At 43.6% G+C, this 21,428-nt stretch overlaps 1 protein-coding gene across 1 annotated transcript in view; it reads right to left on the bottom strand.

Moving 5' to 3' along the window:
* GRK5 (G protein-coupled receptor kinase 5) overlaps window positions 1-21,428 on the bottom strand; it is a 174,378-nt gene that overhangs the window by 101,226 nt on the left and 51,724 nt on the right. The window contains exon 2 of the mRNA XM_009641436.2: window positions 62-157. Coding sequence (XP_009639731.2) covers window positions 62-157 — 96 coding nt within the window. The remainder of the gene's footprint in view (window positions 1-61; window positions 158-21,428) is intronic.

Here is a 21,428-nt window from a genome sequence, read left to right as displayed (position 1 = left end):
AACCAATTTTGATGGAACATTTTAGTTATGCAATACTTCCAAAGAAGGGAAAAGCTCTTACCTAATGTTCTTCGGAGATCTTCACACTGGCTAATATGAGGGAATTTCAAGATTTCCTTCCACTTTTTGCTTTTGCCTTTGCGTTTCCCTCCACCCCCTGCAGAGAAAGAAATATCAGGGTTAGATTGCTTTGGGGGCATAGCCCCACCCACAGTTTACCAGCCCAGTTGCAGTTCTTATGGATACCATTAATAACTGAAGCTGAGACACCATGGGTAGATGTACAGATCAAGTCTGAGCTTGTCTGGACTGACACAGACCAAAGAGATGGCATCTGGCAGAAGACCAGGTTGGTAAAGGTTTGGAGTTCAGATGGGCCCATCAGGTCCAATTCAGGTGACAGTGCTGAACTGAGCATCTCCAACATCATCTCTGACCCAGCCATTTTGTGCGAGTCAAATAATCATGTAAAATTACAGCTCACATTACAACCTGGATCTTCCTCTTCTGCTTTTGGGATGAACCCTGATTCTACCACAAAAGAAGTGCTGAAAACTGAAGACAGAAATTCAATTCTCGCCATCCATCCCTCACGTGACATCTACTGCCAACATGGTATTACCGCTGATGTTACACACTCTAGTCACTGCTGCTTCCACAGGAGAAGAAGAATGGGAGAAAATTAATGTAATATCCTCATGATGAGAAAATATCTTTTTCATTCTTTCTTCCCCTTCTCACTCTTCCCTGAGATTTCTTGAACTGGACTGTCCCCATGGTGAATGACCTAGCTGGCTTCCTCCAGCTCTGGCTGAATGAGGTCCAAGACCCTCAGCCTCTCTCCATGCTGATGAATCTCCCTCATCAATGTCCCTCCATAAATACCCTGCTGCAGGCATCACTGGCATCTCCAGGTGCATCTGAACTTGTAAAGGGGGATGCCTTCTGCAGTGGGCTCTAACCAGTAATGCTAGCGTTTCCAGCATACCTCTCTTCACTCCTTGCTGGGATCACTTGAAGATGCATTGCCTACAGGGTTAGGCTCCCTCAGCCTAAGCAAGCCTAATGCAGGCTGACACACTGTGTGGGCTCTCTCCCAGTGTCTGCTAGATGGGCATTCAGGTCTGAAGCAGCTCAGCCTAAGAAGACATTTTTAGATTTTTCTTGTCTCTTCCACTATCATTGGGCACTTTTTTAGTCCAGCCCTCCCCTGGGTTTCTCTTTTATGCCTCCACATTTTTATCCTGCCACATCAGCATTACTGCAGAGGGCAGGAGGTGGGGTATGGTGCTAGGGTTTTCATTCCTGGCTCATTTGTGTGCCTGTCCTGCTCGGAAAGGCTGCACAGCCACCAGAGAAAGAGTATTCCTCTGGACGTGAAAGCCCAGACGCAGACTGAGATTCTCCGAATCGCTGTATTTACTGCAATTCAGTCCCCGCACACAAAATCTGATTCATTTGAGTCTATTTTACATGCGCTGGCACGTCAAATAACTAATTCACAACTGAATTAATGCTGTAGAGGGACTGGTAGTCACAATTGCAGATTGAGGGTGTGTTGGGTACCACATGATATTTCAGGATGAATTAGGAGAGCATTGACTCAAAAGGCAGCAGACCATTACACAGAAAACATCAGCCTTGGAAAAAATTGCGAAGTATTGCTCTCTGTGGGGCATTTCTGATCCTTCTGCATCTCACCTTTTAGTCCTTTAGGTTCTGGTGACTAGTGGTTTTGTTATTGCAGAGCTTGCCTTGAATTTTTAAATTCCTTATTGACAGGAATTTATTGTATGTCTACATTATGCAATGTAGAGCAGAGATATCTGCACTAGCCATAAAGGAACTAGCTTGTTTAGACTATCAGGAGTACAGCTATGCTACCCTTTCCAGGAATTAGTCTCCAGCAAAGCACAGAGAGCTGTGACTGCCTCCACACTACGCAGTATTATGCAACACAGATGTACCCTTTGGGTCTATAATGAACTCTGCTTCAACTTCCCCTCTTCAGTGCATCCTGAACACTGCTGCAAAAGTAATTTCCTCTCCCATCCCTCCAGCCACAGTATCAGAGAGGCTGTCTTGTTCTCCTCTTGCAGCATACAACCAATGCTTGGTCTTCCAGGCTGAAGGTCTTAGGAATGCTACAAGGCTCTGAGAAGCATTCTGAGGGCTGGCGTGGGCACTGTGATGGTCTGTTCACCAACTTTTCTGGAGCACATGGCTCTGCTCTGGACGCCAGCAACTGCAGGGGTTGGATTCAGCAGCTGGAAGGGTCCTCCACTGGCTCGCTGAAAGCTCACTCCTGCAATCCTCCACAGCTGCTCCTGCCTGCCAGGCTGCCAGCTCCGCTCGCCCCTCTTCTCCTTCTCTCCCAGGGGCCTTCCTGAACACCCCTTGGTGCTCCTGCCCTTATGTCTCATCACACTGTCCTTACACTTCTCTGGCCTCTCACTTTGCATGCTTCTCTGGGGAATGATCCTCCAGTAATTCCCACTTTCTTCTCTTTGCCAGTCATTCTCTTTGGCTGTATTTTCTTCCCTGAAAAATTGCTTTCCTCACACTCATTTATCTTGTAAACTTTGAGTTCTGTGCCTTGATACCAAACCTCCATGGGAATTAAATGAATTAAGTATTTATTTATTAGCCCTGGAGAGTGATAGGAAGGAAGGGAAGGGCAAGGAGGGAGGGAAACAGCTGAGCTGGTGTCAGAGCAGAATGATCCCCCTTTGACAGCCACAGGGTTTGAATCTGGATTTCTGAATCCTTTCCTCGGGCTGCCAGCTCCCAGAGCAGCTCATCCCACCTCCACGTACAAACACATGCCTCTCAATTCTGCCTGCTGCCTCTCCCACTGCGGAGACCCACTCTGCTCTTACCAAGGAATAGACAGAGGAATAGACAGCTGTAAAGGAGCAGGCAGGAGCTCTCTGCTTAAGGTATGAGCAGGCATTGGAGGCAGCATGAGAGGTATGCAGCTGCTTGGGCAGCGCTGCCTGCTAGACCAGGATTTCCAATCATTTCTGGACACAGGAGGCAGGGGGAGTAAGCCAGATGAAAGCATCCTTTCGGCTGTATCTGCTCAACACTCGTATATCTTCACCCATTGAAGGTTTACCCTCTAGACCAAAGTACTGGAGATTTCAGAGGACACCTGCTTCTCCAGCCACCTTTACAAAAGTCCTCACAAAACAGCCGCATCTTTAGCAGCATCAAGCTGTGCAGAGCATTGCAAATAGCCCTTTGCTCTAAATGACAGCTCTGAGATTTGTGCAGACACTAAATGATTCTGCTAACCTGGGCCAGAACATTTTTAAAATCCATTTGATGTGAAATATATATTGATATATTGATGTATCTCCGACATTAAATTTCCATCAAAACTGGAGACGGGCTCTGCAGCCCCCTGTTACAACCATGATTGATACAGCCAGCATGTTCTCTTCTATTTTGTGGCCATCCTCCAAAAATAAGCAGCCTTGCCTGATGAATCATTTGCTCTTAGCTGAGCATGAAGTAGCATTACTGTTTTGCCTGTGACGTCTTTATGTTAAAGATTCTGATGAACTGCTTTAATTGACCTGACCTTTCTGCTCTCAGCTTTTCTTGTGGAGCCAGCAGTGTTTGCTGGCTTGAAACGTTAATTCCAGAGGGTTTGAAGGACATAATGCAGTGAGACAGCTGAGACAGGATAAATTGTCTAGCAGAGCTAAAAGCTAAAAGGGGAGGTTTCTCTGAGTAGGTCAGTAATAGTGCAGGTTGCAAAGGGAAGCTTTTCACACATTGCCTTGATTGCTGCCTTTGCACTGTCTATTCTGAACAGAGGGATTTGCAATCTTCAGGGCAGCTTCTCAGGGCAAGACTTGACAGACATGCCATGTTTTAGATGTGAGTTCCATCAGGTGGCATTGGAGGGTCTGACTGCTTTAAAAACTTGGTTTGCTGATGATGACAAAAGGTGAGCTCCCAGCAACAGCATGAAATCGCAGCTCCACTCCCTTGCATGCACTTAACAACTCAGCATTTGCAAACTGAGGATTGAAGCTAATTCTCTAACATGTCCTACAGGAGACAAAAGCATTTGCTCTACATCCTACCTACTGAAAAATACATGGCATTTTTCATATCATCTTGTGATGCTGGATGGCAAATATAGCTCTGATGTCTGTGTGCAAGGAGAGAGATGTAACTAGAAGCACACATGTGAAACATCTGCGAGCAGGAGCTACCCTTAGCCTAAGGTGCCTACTTTTTTTGCCTCCATTATTCAGGGTATACTTAGACTCTTAACACCTAGAGGAGGTAGGAAATTACCTGCATACTGTTAAGGCAGTGAGATATTAAGTGCCTTGTCCAAAATGACATGAGAAATCAGAGACAGAGCAAATAGCGGAAGCCAAGGCCTGGAGCTCGTAAATCCTGCTATTGACAGGATCAAGACATGCTCCTGCTCAGCTGATTAAAGATACTTCATAACACAGGGTTAAATATAATGATGGGTGAATTCGTTCTGGCATCATGCCTGTAGCGTATTCCATTTGTGCCTCGTGCCACCATGCAAGGTGGCTTTTAAGCACGGCTAAGCTGTCTTCAAACTTTTGCTCTGTTCTTGCCCACAAGATGGCCAAACATTTAATTGCCTTCAACTGTATTATCTGCAATCTATTTAATCCACAATTTAGGTAAACTATCCACAGATCACTGAAGGACGACTACAGTTTGTGTCTTCCATTTTGCAACAGTAGCTAGGCTCTCATCCAAGTCCTTCCCAACAAGAGTAGAAAGCTCTTTGCTCTCTGATTGCAAGGCCTTGATTACACAGCACATGAAAGCAGTGAAACAAACTCCAAAAAATATTAAAAGTCAAAAAAACATGGTTAGCGTCTTATTTCCGCTCAAAAGAAGTTTACATTTCTTCTCCTTTTCTGCCTTCCTTTACTCATTCTCCCATCAAAGTGTATGCAGCTATATGGTATATATGGAATTGCTGTATTAGATTAAACAAATTGTCTGTCTAGTATAGCAGGCAGCTTCAGAGGAAGATCTTAGAAAGCTGTTTCTAAAGTATGTGGAAAGCAGGAACTTTCTTCCACACCCTATTAATTATATATGGCTAACAAAACATGAAGGCATATTGCTTCCAAAAATGTCATCTTCTTTTTCAGAATCTATACTACTTAAATTCAGGCTGTTCTTAAGCTCCTGGCAAATGCCCTGGACTGCGGAATGCCATTTTGCCTCATGTGGGTGTGAGTCCCAGAGATTAACTGTGTATTTGTGAAGAATACCACTTTTAAACTGCTTATTTTCCTGGATTGTCTCTTCCTAATGAGACAGCATAAATAAAACTTATCAGCCCATCATTTTCCCTGAAGAATTTTTCATATCTCACATATCTAGCCTCTAAGGCAAACAGTTCCACCCTTCTTAGACCTGCTTCATGTGGAAGTTCACCCAGGTTCACCATTCTTCTTTCGTGTTAGTCCCACCTAAGCTCAGCTGTACCAGCAAATAAATACAGTTTGTTTTCAAAGAATGAAAGACAGTGCTTGCTCTCTGCCCTTCATCTTGCCCTTCTCATCTGGAAAATCAGAAAAGAAACCAGGAACCCCGTTTTGTCCTTACAAGATCTTAGATGATACTCCTGGCTAACCTGTGCTTAAACAAGCACTTACAGGACCATTAGGAACCTCTTTATGAATGCCCTCTTATGCCACCCCAAGAAAAGGAGAAGAGTATGAGGGTAGCAGGTAGGTGTCCATCATCCACTGGGACGCAAATGCCTCTGCAAACCAGACTTTAGAGGCTCTTGTTTATAAAATACAACAAAAAGTCAACAACATGCCCTCAAAAGAGAATCACATTACATAGCTCCTCTTATCAATGCTAATATGTCTTTATCTCCTGCAGCCTTTTTTGATGAATGTGATTCTCTGAATAGTCACAGACTGTGATAACGGTTTTGTGCCCATCTTCCCTGCTGTCATGGCATGTTTGCACATAAATCATCTGCATGTTGCTACAAATACATAAGCCTGACAACCGCTGTGTAAAACAACCCATTGCTTTTTGGAAATGAACAGCAGATTTATTTCATGATTAAGCTTTCAGAAGCACAGAGATGGGAATTTCATAAGCAAAAATGAAAGCTTCTCCCCAACAGAGTCAGGCTGGCTTTGCCATCTGGTTACCAGAGGACCAGAGGGCAAAACATTTTGTATACAACTGTCCTATTAACATTGGCTTACAGAAGTCACTGTTCATAAACAAATATTTATTGCAGGAATATCTACCTAGTATTTAAATAAGAGGTCAAGTAGTACTGTAAATACTGATGAGTGGCTGAAACACTACTTTAATAACACATTTTATATGTTAATAATAATGTGTACATTAATAATATGCTTTAATAACATCCACTGCCCTGAAGGGACAGAGGAAGCTAAGGCATTAGTCTTTGAAGACTGATCCTGTGGCTTGACTATCGTATGTCAAGGCCATTTGGGTACCACTCTAGGAATATAAAGAAGTCTTTATGTAAGCTACCTTTATGCCTAGTCAGAGCACATGGAAAGGATCTTAACTAAATTGAAAAAACATGCCTTTAATTTTTTCTGTGGGTCTCAAGCAGGTATCCCAAACTGGGGCACTCTCCATGCAAGTCTGCTGTATTGGGTTTTTGTGGCAAGGTCTTGGTAGTGGGGGGCTACAGGGGTGGCTTCTGTGAGAAGCTGCTAGAAGTTTTCCCTGTGTCCGCTGCTGGCCAAGGCCAAGCCAATCAGCGGCAGTGGAAGCACCTCTGTGGTAACATATTTAAGAAGGAAAAAAAACCGGCTGCATCTCAGTAGCCAGAGAGAGAAGAGAAGTGAGAGGATGCAAGAGAAAACAGCCCTGCAGACACCAAGCTCAGTGAAGAAGGAGGGGGGGGAGGAGGTGCTCCAGGCGCCGGAGCAGAGATTCCCCTACAGCCCATGGTAAAGACCGTGGTGAGGCAGGCTGTCCCCCCTGCAGTCCACAGAGGTCTACGGTGGAGCAGATATCCACCTGTAGCCCGTGGAAGACCCCACACCGGAGCGGGTGGATGCCCGAAGGGAGGAGGCTATCAACCCCATGGGAATCCTGCACCAGATCAGGCTCCTGGCAAGACTTTGCGGACCCGTGGGGGAGGAGCCCATGCCAAAGCAGGTTTGCTGGCAGAACTTGTGACCCCGCAGGGGACCCATGCTGGAACCGTCTGCTCCTGAGGGACTGCACCCCGTGGAAGTTATGGACCCATGCTGGAGCAGTTTGTGCTGTATTTTGTGAAGAGCTGTGAAGAACTGTAGCCCATGGGAAGGACTCACGTTGGAGAAGTTTGTGGAGGACTGTCTCCCGTGATAGGGGCCCCACACGTGAGCAGGGGAAGAGTCCGCTCCCTAGGGTGAAGAAGCGGCAGAGACAACGTGTGATGAACTGACCTCAACCCTCACTCCCGTCCCCCTGCGCCCCTGGGGGGAGTAGGTAGAGAAACTGGGAGTGAAGTTGAGCCCAGAGAAGAAGGGAGGGGTGGGGGGAAGGTTTTTAAGATCTAGCAGTTTTTCTCCTCTCCTTCTCTGATTTTGATTGATAATAAATTAATTATTTTCAAGTTGAATCTGTTTTGCCCGTGATGGTAACTGATAAAATGGTCTCTCTCCCTGTCCTTATCTCGACCCACGAGCCTTTTGATTTACTTTTCTCTCCTCTGTCTGGTTAGAGGGGAGTAATAGAGTGGCTTTGGTGGGCCCCTGGCATCCAGCCAAGGTCAAACCACCACATCTGCCTACATCCTTCATTGGGTATTTTTAATGTATGCTTGAGAGTATTTCAACAAGTTGCCTTTGAGTTTTGTGGGCCAGTTCGCATATGCTGGGTGTACATTTCACTACTACGCATGTTAACAGGGAGTTGTTTGGTGATGTGATTTCCCTGGATGCAGTTTAATTCTCCCTTGTGTAAGCTCCTTTAGTTTGTCTATTATGTCATCTCTCTCTTTTATGCCTTGTATTTTAACAGCATTTTGTTTATCTGCAGCTGATGAATGAGCAAAAAGAGAACACTGGCTTTTATGGCACAAACAAAAATAACCCAGAAGATACAAAGTATACTGAAGATTTAAAATATATTAAAAAAACAAACAAACAGTAAATTTTATAAAAATAAAACCAACTATGATCTAAAATAGCAAAATTAAGCACAGCCCAAAATTCTAATTTCTTCTTCTTGAGCTCAAAGTAAACTAAGCTACTGGCAGAAATCCAGGCAGTTCAGCTTTGTTTGAAATGTGTTACCATATATTGGGTGGTTCAACAGCCTGTTGAGATGAACTGAGTTGATGGCTTCAGATTGAAAGGTGCCTGGATAGTATTTAACATTGTAGTTGGCAACAAGAGCAGAAGAGACAATGCAATGAGTGAATCTGGAGCCACTGTGCTTCTTTGGAACCTGTTTCTAGACCTGCAAGGTCTCTTGGAGGAACATGCAGAGGCTGAACCTGGGGAGCATTAAGAGATTTTGTCCATCAGCAGTGTTAGGTAACAGAAAACATTTGTCTGTTAACACTTCAGTATTGATGATTAACACTTCAGTATTGATGATTACTGTGGGAGACAAACCTTTTGAACAGAGCTATTGAGAATCAAGGTTATCACCCTCCTACAAATGCTAAATATCTCGAATTTTCCTGCAAACCAGAGCTGAGACTCAGTATTTCAAAGTTCTAGAAAATTCTGATTTAAAGACATTAAAGAATTTAATTTTGATAACATTTGAGTCATCTCAGTTCTCTAACATCAAAACATTAACATAGAACACTTCAAACAGAGTATTAAGATATATCATTGGAACAAAATGGGTACAGTAAATTGACATTCTTTACTTTGCTAAAATGATGTTTCTATATTGACAAAAAGAAGGTAGACAAAGCAAATCCTTTTTTCTTTTAAGTAGATGCTTTCCTGCAAACCCTGTAATTTTTGACAAAACTTCATTCTCAGAAAGGAAGATTCTTTTGTCAGAAATGTTCTCAACCTTCACATGTTTTGAAGCACACAAGAATTAAACAAGGAACGTGGCCTCCCCATATCTGAATGTTCAAGTGAATCTAAATTCCCACATTCCCTACTGGTTCCCTTAAGTTAATTTGCACAGCTGCGATTTACATTGCCTGTAGGGGACCTGCTTCCCATTCTTCCAAAGAAAGAATGCAAATCCCTGCTCCAGAGATCCTGCTTGAATAGGGCTTGATAACATCTTTCCAGGAAGGAACTCCTCTCTAAGCAATGGCTTTTTAAACTTATGACCGGTTCTATATATTTATTAGCCTATTTTAGTAACATGTATGCAAGCTGCTAACCAATGCCTCCAAACCCAAACATACAAATGCAACTTCTCACCCACGTAAAGTCCATGTCTTGGCCCACTGCCCATGTGGATTGCCCAGGAGCATGTGCGTAGTGCTCCTGGATTCAGTGGCACTCCTCAAGCAATCCAAATGTTCTTAGGGCTGGCCCCTAAAGCCAAAATACCTTGAAAGGACTTGTGGGTCCTGGCTAGACACTGAGAGAAATTACTAGAAGTTTAAAAAGGCTCTGCCAATTTGCTGCTCCACACTCTGCAATTCTGACGTTTAGTGACACAACAGCACAACGGGCAGCAGGAGACAGGCAGAAAGAACACACAAGGAAACCTGGCCCTGGTACAGGCAAATACATGGGGCTCAGCTCTTCTGAAAACTCTGGTGCCAGTTCTAGAGGGAGAACATGCAAAAACCCAGCCCTGAGCAGGGAATGATGTGGGTTCATTCTGTCCCTGTCAAAGAGCTGTGTGGGCTTTTTCTCCTGCAAATAGTTCTGCAGTCTCTAAAAAAAAGAACTTAGCCTCTGTGTTCCTGACATTTGAGTTTTATAAGGAGTATTTCTGAACCGTGGGGAGGAGATCCAGCTGGATGGGAGGTGAGAACTCAAGTGTGTTCCTATCAGCAGTCTGTAGCCAAGCTCTGAGAATTATGTTCTTTTCTGGGGTTTTTTGGCCTCACCTAAATAAACTTGCCAACATGGCTAAAGAAAAGAATTTTAGTAAACATAATGAAAAATTAATGATTTGACACAGGCTGTTTTATTAGGCCTGACTGATTTATTAGTTCCATCTATTGGTAGAATCAGTAAAGCTTTGAGATGCCCTGATAAGAACCCAGAAATCTAGATGTGTTTTGCTTTCCATACACAAATAACAGCACACTCTTTCAGTTTAGATCGCTTATGTCTGAGTCAGGAAAACAGCCATCAGAAAAGCAAGAAAGAAACAGTGTTGAGTGTCTATGAAGCAGGCAGAAGAGCAAGTCCCTCCAGCATCTAGATAGTCCACCCAAGTTACAGGCAGGCAGACCCCAAACATTCAGAAATGCAACACACAGGTCTCAGCCTGAATTGAAGTGACTCTGCAGCTGCTTTGGGCTGCCTATGCATACAAATACTCCACCAAATCACTGCATTACCACAGACTCTCCTCCCACATTTAACCCCACCAGAGATCCTGGCCCAGCAAAGGTGCTGATGTGGACGCTTGAGTAAGGAGGCCACTGAGGAAGTGTTATCAGGTGCTCAGTACATATTTATCTTGTGGTGTTGCTGTATTTTTACAGTGGTCTAGACGACCATTACATTGGCCTTGCGGTGCAGGAAGATAGCCCAAGAGCCACAATGATGCCTGACTGGATTCACCCTTCTCTCCCAATGCTTTTCAGACAGTTAATGTAAACAAGCTAAAAATTGTGAAAATTACCCTGGGAACTTCCTGAGAACATGTGTATGAGCTATACTGCCAGAACTGTTTGAGAGGAACATCTCTTCTGTGACACTTCTGCCCTTTTGCTTCCAGAGTCAGCCAGGAAGAAAAAAAGTACAGCATCATAACATGTCTTAGATAGGCTCACTTTCTGTTTGAGATCAGGATCAGCCACATCTTTCTTTACAACAAAAGCAGATAATGACCCTGTCCATCTTCCCGTCTCTCCTTGGTTGAATACCAAGTCAGAATCTCACCTATAGACATATGCATAAAGCATAAATTGAATGCTAGATATATGGCAAGCCTTCACACACTCCATAGAGCAAATGTGGAGAGGGCAATGAAACTGCCCTGAAATGTCTGGTTACAGTTCCGGTGACTGGCTAGCAGGGGGGAAAAGGTGCTGGCACATGCTTTGGCTTTGGAAGAAAAAAGTACTTAGCAGATGGCAGGGCAAGGGTGGAAGAGGGTGCACAGGGCTGAAGAGAATGGACATGGACAGCTTTGGGGACGACCAAAGTTGAAGCATTGCAGAAATTTATGGTGTGACTGGTGCCAGGAGGATGGAAGGGTTAAGATCACCTGGGGAGGGAAACAGTGGGGCAAAACCAAGCAAAGAGCCTTGACTGCATTTCACCTAAATTCTCCCCCTCACTGGACTACAAAGCCTGGCTTTAGCCCCATCATCTTGTCTAGCAACAACGTACCAACAGCTCCTTTCTGCGGATCTGACCATCACACCCTGCTAAATCATCCCTGAAATAATAGAAAACATTGTCCTCAAAAATCACTGACAGCCCAAGACATGATGGTAACACAACTGTATGCGTCAGCATTTAGGATCATTATTGTAAAAGGTTACAGAAGGGATTCAGGTTAATGGAGGTAATCTGTGATTATCTGATGTAACAGATTGCTTCGCCAGTGACTCATTCCTTCTGCCACAATATATTGCGGGTAGCAGCTGCAAATAGCAAGCAGGATGGAGCCAGCTCCCAAGCTAAGACTGTCCCTGTTGTTTGGAGAAACCCCTGTAAGAGAGGATGCCAAGCCATTGCAGACGTGTGAAAACCCGGCAGAGCTTTGCCGAGGGGAGTGGGTCGTAGTGGTGTACTACAGTCACTCATTCATGGGTGTTACTATAGCTACCAGTTGAAGGACTCAACAAGAAAAGCAGGAATAAAAAGGCAAAATTAGGAGGTAGATGACAAAAAAGAGGAAACTTGTCATGAAGCAAAGGAGAGTGTTCCTCAGATTAGCTAATGAAGTGCTTCAAAAGCAGCAACTGAAAAATGAGGCTTGAAGGCTGCATGGCATAAGCATCAGATGATGCAAGCAAGCTGGCCCGCTCTTGCCTCTCCTCTCTCACCCACCCACCCCAAGAGCTGGCAGTGTTAAGGACCATCTTAATAAACACAAAACAGCAGCTTTGTTCCAGGGATGGATTAACTATTTCCTCATTGCTCACGGAGTCCTGCGCTTCCACTTGCTCTCCCTGCAGACTTGGGGTCACAATTAAAACAAGGCATTGATTTGGGCCAACAGCCCCCTGGGAACAGCGTGGAAACAGGCCACGACAATCCTACCACCAGGGACTTCAGGAGAGAGCAAAACCTAGGTACTGTCATAGCCTAGAAGATGAAGGAAGAAGAAGAAAACATCACCACACAGCAATCCCACAACACCCACGCCTCCCAGTGTGAAGACCCCGACCCAGACGCCCAAGCTAGCCCAACACACCAAAAGCAGCTGCAGCCAGGGACAGACACTTCTAATATGTATGTAAATCTAAATAAATGTATAATTCCTGCTCACTTGCTTTCCTGACAGCCAGCTGTTCCCTTTGCTTTCTGTTATCCTTGCTTGGAGATTAATGTCACTGTCCAGGACAGCTTATTAGCAATTTTTATTATGAAGCATATACATTTGGCTGGTGGTGGGCAAAAGCTAAGCTTCTGAGTAAATAAAATACTAGGGCAGCTCACAGGGAATGACAGAGAACAGATATCTGCAGGGTCTTTACCCTGGCTCTGAAAGCCAATAATGGCAGGAGGTCAAAGATCACCAGCTTAATTGTCCAACGAATTAATGGTGATGAACGTCTGTTTCCCCTCTTGTTAAAAGTGACACCAGATATTTCAGAGAAAGCAGAAGGGCACTTGGCCACAAAGGAATGTTTTGATGGCTGAAGCTGAGATTGTTGCCAGCCCCAGCCTGTCAGAACAGCATGGGTCAAACAAACTCATTGTAGGAAGCTGCTGCTTTTGGGCCTTGTCAAGCAGCCACGGGTTATCCTGCTTGCTTTGGTAAGAAAGATTGTTTGCTTATATTAAAAAAAAAAAAAAAATCAGATCCAGATCTTTCAATATAGCAAGTATTAAAAAAAAAACCAAAAACAGAAGTTGGAGGAGTGTGAACTGTACCTTAAAAACCAGTTGGAACTTGTTTCTTCCTGTTTTGAAGAAAAATCGAGAGCAACAGAAAAAAAAAAAAGTATAAAAAGCAAAAATTTTCTTTATATTTTCCCTCTCCAGAAAATGTCCCTCTTTCATTGTCCAGTATAATCCCTGCTCAGCAATGCATCTCTGAGTAGAAAGTGTCATCGCAGGAGGAATAACAAAACCAGGAAATACTAGGGGACCATTTTCATCCAGTTAGTGACATTGTGTGAAGCTGGCCAACACTTTCCTATTGAAACTTCTTCTGCAGCTACAAATGAGGTTTACTTACTTATTTTCTTCTTGTTGCTCAATCGCATTTCAATTCAGATTTTCATGTGGAGTTGTAGGAGCAAGGATGAAAGCTTCCCTTTGTTTTAAGGTGGTTATGTTAGTTTTGAGCTGTTGTGGAACAAACTGAAGGGCACATCTTTCCCGTTCATCCAAGTATACATGAGCCCCTCTGATGATAATTTAAGCTAACAGTAGAGTATCAACCTACCAGTCAGTTTCTAAGATCTGTAAAGATCTTACGTTTTAAGTCATTCTCCTCATTATGGTACATGCTGATACCTTTAATTAATAGTGGTAATACGTAACACTGTCAACAAGCATGTGTAAGATTGAATTAGGTGACTAAAGTCTAAATATTCTTTCAGCAATGCCTTTCCACAGAGGTCACGTTGACCAGGGAACAGACACTAGTTTTCAAGCAAATCTATGTGCTCAGTCTCTGACTGAGCTAATTATAATGCTGCCTTTAGTACTGCTGTCTTCAAGTGTCTGCCAGCATGTCCCTAACAAACCACCAGGTTCATGTTTTTCTAGCCCAGATGGAAAAGTCTGATTATCAGGTCAGAGTCAACTCCAGGTCCACGGCCAGTAGACTTGCATCCCGCGTGAATCCGGCTTGCTGAGCTTCAATTAACAACAGAGAAGTTAGGGACAAACTGTGACTGAACTGTGTATTTGCTTGCTTCTCACTTCTGCCACTCATCAGTACCCAAGGGAGGAAGGCTGTTGGGTCTATGGGGCTAAATAGTCTCCCCAAAGACTTAACATGGTCCTAAAGGGCTAAGGGGGGGCATCTGGCTCAGCAGTTCCAGTTTGCCTGACATGCTGCAGAGCAAGTCCTGGTGTGAGAGTGGTCTCACCTCCACAGAGGTACCTGCCCACCCGGCCTCTGCTGGACTGCTGGCCATCCCTGCGGGCCCCAGGGTACATGTCCTACCAGCCAAGCAAAATTAACAGAGGGGCTTTTGCAGCAAAACCCTGTAAGCTGCAGTTTTGGAAAGGGCAGTGGTCATGATGCAGCCCACGCCAGCTGTGACAGTGCTAGTAGTACAGGGCAGTGCATCACTGCAATGCCAGGGGCACAACCAGGTATAAAGTTGGTTGGACAGAGCGTGATTCTGATGAATGAGATATATATACTGCTTGTGTGGCACTGAGAGTCACTCTGGAGCTGAACAAAACTAGAGGGAAGACATGGTCTCTGCCGCAAGAAACATTTTCTGTTCAGGTGTTTCATAAAATCCGTACTTTGGGTTGTTATTATCACTCCTTTCAGGGTGTCAGGGTAGAGAAACAAAATTCAGCTATTTGCTTTAGACGGCATTCTGATTTTTAAACTCATGAGAGAAAAGCTCCAAGCAGTTACACAGAAAATCCAAGCCTCCTTATCTCGTTCAACTCCCCCAGTGACGCAGCAGGCTCTGCACTGTGCAACGCAACGCAGCGGCAAACACTGATATTCGTGTCTAAGCATCTAAGCCCAAGTGGCACATGAGCTATTTTAGCACCTCTCGGGACTGCTCTGGGAGATAATGTAATTAATATTATTTTGGTGACAGCTATTTACCACATACCACTGGGAAACCGCAATCTGTGCTGATGAAACTTGAACTCAATTAATACTTACTTCCTACCAGTTTCAGGTGTCTCCTAATTTAAAGCTACGTTTACAGACAAAACAGGTCAGTAACACTTCCCAGTGAGCCAAACAGTATCTTAATCACTTGTGTTTATTAGGAAACAAATGACTGAGCACTGATAAAGTTCACCATTATGCTTTTGAGGAAGAGAAAAGTGACTACAGAACAATCTGATAATGAGAGAATTTGCTTCCCGTGCAACTTGATATTTATAAACCTTCTCAGTAAGGGGGCAAAAAGGAAATAAAAAAATGAAAAGCTGGCTGATGTTAAAATCTTCCAAATTATGTTTTGAAATTACAACAAAGGACCCTGGCTAAAAACAGTGCTTATGGGAAAGACACGCAGAAAGAACAGGAGACAGGAAGCCTTGAGTTCAGGCTGCCCTTTGCTCCCACGGCTCAGGCTCTCCTGCTGCCTGTGGACATGTACTGTACCTTGTGCAACACAGATCCACGCTTGGCCTCTCCCACAGCCACAGGGGATACAGGGTGTTGGGGTGGAAGGTGGAAGCTGGGTTGTCCTGGTTGCCTCTTCTGCCTTTGATGGAATGATTGGATTTAATAGCCTCCCTCAGTCTCTGATAAACATACAAGTGGCTCACATGCATGAAGACACGGGATTTTTTTTCAGGCTAAGGGCTTCAGCCTTACCATACTAGGAACTTCAGTTATTTTCCATGCTCTTGTGTATTTAATCCTCTTGAAATGCAGGCGATGATTGCCCTACAGCCTGACTAGCATCTCAAGAGCAGAACTAGTTTTCAACCACAATAGCCTCAAGTCCAGCTATGTCAAGCACCTACAACTCCAGCTTATTTCATCAGGAGCCACGCATGCAACACGCCCTTAAACAAGCCCCTTGAGAGAGGGAGAGATAAAGATCCTAACTGAGGAGGCCTGTCTGCACAAAATTGTAAGTGCAGATTGTTTCTGGAGTAAGTGCTGGTTTCTAAGGCTTCCTAGTAGGGAAGTTTTTCATGGGAGAGTAGAATCATAGAATCATAGAATGTTTTGGGTTGGAAGGGACCCCTAGAGGTCATCTAGTCCAACCCCCCTGCAGGAGCAGGGACACCGCTAACTAGATCAGGTTGCTCAGAGCCCCGTCCAACCTGGCCTTGAATGTTTCCAGGGATGGGGCCTCCACTACCTCTCTGGGCAACCTGTTCCAGTGTTTCACCACCCTCATTGTAAAGAACTTCTTCCTTATATCTAGTCTAAACCTACCCTGGTTTAGTTTAAAACCATTACCCCTTGTCTTGTCACTGCTGGCCCTACTAAAAAGATTTTCCCCATCTTTCCTATAGGCCCCCTTTAGGTACTGAAAGGCCGCAATCAGGTCTCCCCGTAGCCTTCTCTTCTCCAGGCTGAAAAGTGGGAGATGTGGAAGAGTGCTTACAGTGACAGTAAAAGTAAACATAAATTATTTGTATTTTATGCCAAAAAAGGCAGTATACTGAATTATTAAAAAAGGAAATGTTTATCTCCCAGAAGTAGAGAAGCAAAGACGGGGAAAAAAGTAGAAAGTGCACCTACTTTATTTCACATTTTCCATGTTAGTAAATGACAAAGCATTTTGCACTTTGCTGCCTTGGCTTCAGGTATCAAGTGAAATATTTCTGAGATGCTTTTAAAGTATATTAATAAAAATAATAAAACCAACACATCCCTTGGCTTTTCAGCAGTGCCCTCTACTTAAGGACCCAAAAGCATTTTGCAAACAAAAATAGCAAAAGCTTAAAGATTAATTTTGCCCTCACATAAATTAGCATGACTTTTACAGTCCTGTTGAGACACTCCACATGTACATCTGGGAAACAAAACTATCACAGACAGTTTAAATGCACAGCTTTAATTAGAAAAAAGAAAACCAGACCCATTCTTCTTGAAAAGTTTTCCAGCTGATATTGTCAGCGGACCTAAGATAACTAGGACTGCTAGATGCTAGAGGGAAAAGCATTCTTCATTTTCTGTTTACTCCGTGTGTTTTAAGTAGGCTAGCTTTGTAAAAAGTGCAGGTTGCTGCTGTGTGCACCGAGCACATGCAGGTGTGGTGTGGGTCCCCTCCACCAACTCTGAACTGTTGGTCACTTGTCAAGGGGGTTGCACCACCACCTTCCTACTGCTGGGAGGAGAAAAAGCAGCTGGAGAGAGCAAAAAAGCCATGAGAAAAAGGCTGACACTCACCCTTTACCAGACACAACAGAATCCAATGGCGCCGATGTTTCATTACTTCCACTGCTCACAGGATAACTTGTTTAACATCTGCTTTTTTGCAATGTCTGGAGGCTAACAAATTCAGGACCTCTTTGTACAAGGCAATACATGAACAAAGATCCCTTCCCCAGAGTTTCCAGCTCACAGTACAGCAGCTAAAAGCACTCCCCGTAACATCCTGAGCCCTTTGCTGTTGCTGGGGATGCTGCCTTTGCTTTCAGCAAGGGCTAGGATTTCATCCCCTGTGGCTCTAGAGGGTCACGATTTTCCCACTCATCAACACAACTGCTTTCTGAGGAAGACCCATTTTTCAAAATGGGGTGGTATTACTGAAAAACCATAAGAAGTTGCTGGGGAAAATCAAGGACTGTAAATGCACTGTTGTCCAGAGCTGACTACATTTCAAATAGTTTTAATAAAAACATGAAGATGAAAAGAACATTGACGAGTAAGGGCAAGTCAGACCAGTTGCTTTCTTTCACTTTCACCCTGCCATCTCTTGTCTTTCTGTCTTCCACAGTTCTGCCCATCTCTATCATATCAAGCATTAACTACTTATTTCTGTTTTCCAGGTTTGTCATCTTTTCACCTCAAAACTCTTGTTGACTGTCAACATCCACCAACCTTTGACGCCACCTTCTGTTTCTGACCTGTTGCAAGCTTAACTGCTACCCCTCCACACCCTTCTGACTTTTGAAAGCAACCCTATGAATAAGGGCCTGTAGCCTGTTGCTCTTCCCTTGTTTCAGGGAAATGCCTCTGGGAGTGGACTACAAAGTCCTGTTCCCTCTCACTTCTTCTTTCTTTCCATGAACCCTAAATTCTCTTCTGCATATGTGCACACCTTCAGCAAGCAGGAAACCTTCATTACCAGCACCACCAGCCTAACTAGCCATCTGGTGTCTAGGACATTTCAGCCTCTCATCAGGATGAGGTGATGTCTCATATTTCCTGCACACAGGCTCCAACAACTAGGATATGTAAGTATGGAGGTTTTGGAAACTGTTCCTGGCCTGTATTGAACAGTCCCTGCACCACGTTGTGCCTAAGCCCTATATAGACATGGTGTAGGCACAAATTGTGCCAAAAAATGTCCTAAAAACAAGCAGTGTGAACAACTGTGTGCCAGCGCTCAACCTTCTTGCCATGGCTTACTTAGTTCACTTATGACAGATGTCCTCTTTGTTGGTTGGCTTGATCCTGGCCAAAGTTTCCCCATAAGCTGCCACCAGGACTTGGCTTTGACCAGAACCTCCAGCTCACACCGATGAACTCAGTCATATCTGGATGTCTTTCACCCAGTGCTGACACAGGCATGCATCCATCTCTGAAGAAAAAAATATAAGGGATGCAGCCTGAAATTTGAAATGGCTGGCCACAGGCCCGTTCATCCTCTTCAAGAGCTGACACATTAAGACAACTGAATAGAAGGAACTGGCAATTTGCTCACACAAAAAAAAGCCAAGAATAGGACTTTAGTCTTGTCCTGAAATCCAAGAGAGATACAACAGCAGATGTCTTTCATCTATATGACCTTTTCCACTAAGAAAAAAGGGAAACAGGATATTAAATCACAGTTCAAGATTTTTATGACTCTTGACAAGCATTTATTTATTATGGGTTTGTTTGTTTTGGGACTTTGTTTTTAGGTGGAGTGTTGTTTTTTTTCACTTTTCATGGAACCTCAGCTCAAATACCATAAAAATGTCTGAGACAAATTTCTTCTGGGTGATTTGCACATTTTCAAACTCACAAGCTGACTCTCCTTCCAACTCACATTGCTCAAACCAGTGTGTTTAAACCAGGACAACCATGTGACTTGAAGACAGCGATTCATTTTTCACAAAGTCTTGGAAAACCTTGATGGCACGTGCAGTTACATTAGGGGGACAACAAATCCAGCAGATCTAGATCAGGAAACATACTTAAAGGCCGTAGCATGTCCCACGTAAATCCCTGATTGACTGCAGTGGAGAACACACAGTGACAGCAGGACACAGCACAAGGAATGTGGGAGAAAGCACAAATTAACTGCATTCGTCTCGTTAATTTGCTTATACCCTTCGCTAGAGAAGAGCTCTCCCTAGCATGCCCAACTTACCTTACAGATGACTAAGCAGATGGGAGGATAGGGATGCTACTAGGAAAGATAATCCAGAGGAAAGGACATAAACCTCGGTCCCATGGAGGATTAGTTTTAAGTCCTTCTTCTAGCACAGATTTCTCACGTGATTTTTAGGCTAGGAGTTAGACTATGTAAACGCCTTGTGAAACTCAGGGCTCCAGAGCTCACAATCACAGATGGACTCAGATGAGAAGGCTGAAGCAGATATGGGTCTGTCAGGGGCTATTACCCTTGGAGAGCATAAGATTTCCTGGGCTCCTAATTCACAGCTGCTGAAATTCGTACTATCACACCAGGCTATAAACTGCAGGTATACATCCCAGCTAAAGCTACCTACGATCTCAAGCCAGAGCCCTCAATTGGTTCCTAGCACATAACATGAACCAAGAGTGTTTCCTGAGCCTCCCTTTGCTATTGATGGGTGTAAATACATTAAGAACCAGGAAGCCCTAAATCCACATAGCATTTTTCAGCAGAACATTTTTGCCTCAGAAAATACCAATCAGCTGTAAGTAAATGTTTCATAGATATGTCAATTCTGCTAACTATTTTTTTTTAAAAGAAGAAAATTTAAAAGGTTTTCAGTAAGGTTAAAATAGACTGGTTTAACTTTTGATTTCAAACTGTTACCCCTTTTAAAATACTGCATTATATCATACTGAATGAAACATATAGGCTGAGTTCAAACATTTTTTCTCAGATTTATTTTTCACAGCAAATTAGAAATGTTTGCATTCCCTTTGTCTTAGAATAGAAATATATCTTCTTGAAATTTGGGAAGAAAAACAAACAAACAAGCAAAACCCAAAAACAGGACAACAGCAAAACTTTTGGCCCTCGACACCTCCCTAAAGCCCTCAGCTCTCGCAATCGCGAGGGCAGGTGAGGACAGGCTGGAACTCCGTGTGTTCTTTCTGAGTGACTAAAACATGACATGGGCCAAATGCAACCACATGATACTTCCAAAATGAGAACACATATGGCTGAGCATTTCTCAAAAATCTAAATCTGCTTGCGTTGAAACCAATGGGCATTTTACTCTTGACTTCTGTGGAAGCAGGGTTAAGTCAACACCGGGGAAGATGGGAAAATCCCAATCAGAGATCAAGCACAGCATTCCCCCTAAAGATTATTCATAAAGTGTGTGTAGACGTCATGAGAAAACAGAAGGTGCTACTGAGCTGTTAATTTTAAGCTGAGGGTGAGAAAATAGGCAGCAAAGCGCAGAGCATAACTTCTTACATTGCTTTGTCACTGTTCTTTCTAAGGAACTAAGAAAAAATATTTTAAAGAGAAAAAAATCAGTTATCTCGTTTCTTCAGTTCAGAATAGACTTATTTTTTAATTTTATGTGAATTTTTACAGTTTTTTTAATACTTCTGAATTTTCTGAAACTACTTCTTTCTGAATAGCATTTTTCTAAGACCCACACAATTTTCAGAACCACCAAACCCACCCAAGAATGCTTCTTTAAAAAAGAAGACATCAGAAGATACGTTCTCCAGTCGCCGTCTTGTACCAAACTTAATCAGGTCCTAGCTGCCTGTAGTCTTTGCAGAATTGGATACTGTGTCTACCTTCTTTTGCAAAGAGCAATCAATATGGAAAAGCTGAGGCAGACACTGAAGTGGATCACAGGGAGCATCTGTGCACAAAGACGGAGACCAGCTCTAATCATCAGTATTGCAGGACTGTAATCCTCAAATCCAGGCATGAGCAATTATCAGTATAAGAGCATAATTTATTCCTTGTAGTCAGACACAAGATGGATATCCATTTGGGCACCAGTTAGATTGTTATACTTATTTTAGAAGGCTTAGCAAGGCCACTTATCATGTATGAAACAGTACTAATAGCAGGCAGTCTGAGCCATCAGATCAGTTTAATAAAGGGCTTCACTAAAGTTAGT

The sequence above is a fragment of the Egretta garzetta genome, unplaced genomic scaffold, assembly GCF_000687185.1.
Source record: "Egretta garzetta isolate BGI_Z169 unplaced genomic scaffold, ASM68718v1 scaffold486, whole genome shotgun sequence".
Classification (NCBI taxonomy): domain Eukaryota; kingdom Metazoa; phylum Chordata; class Aves; order Pelecaniformes; family Ardeidae; genus Egretta; species Egretta garzetta.
The sequence above is the reverse complement of the archived record's forward strand: the minus strand, read 5'-3'. Positions and strand labels throughout refer to the sequence as shown.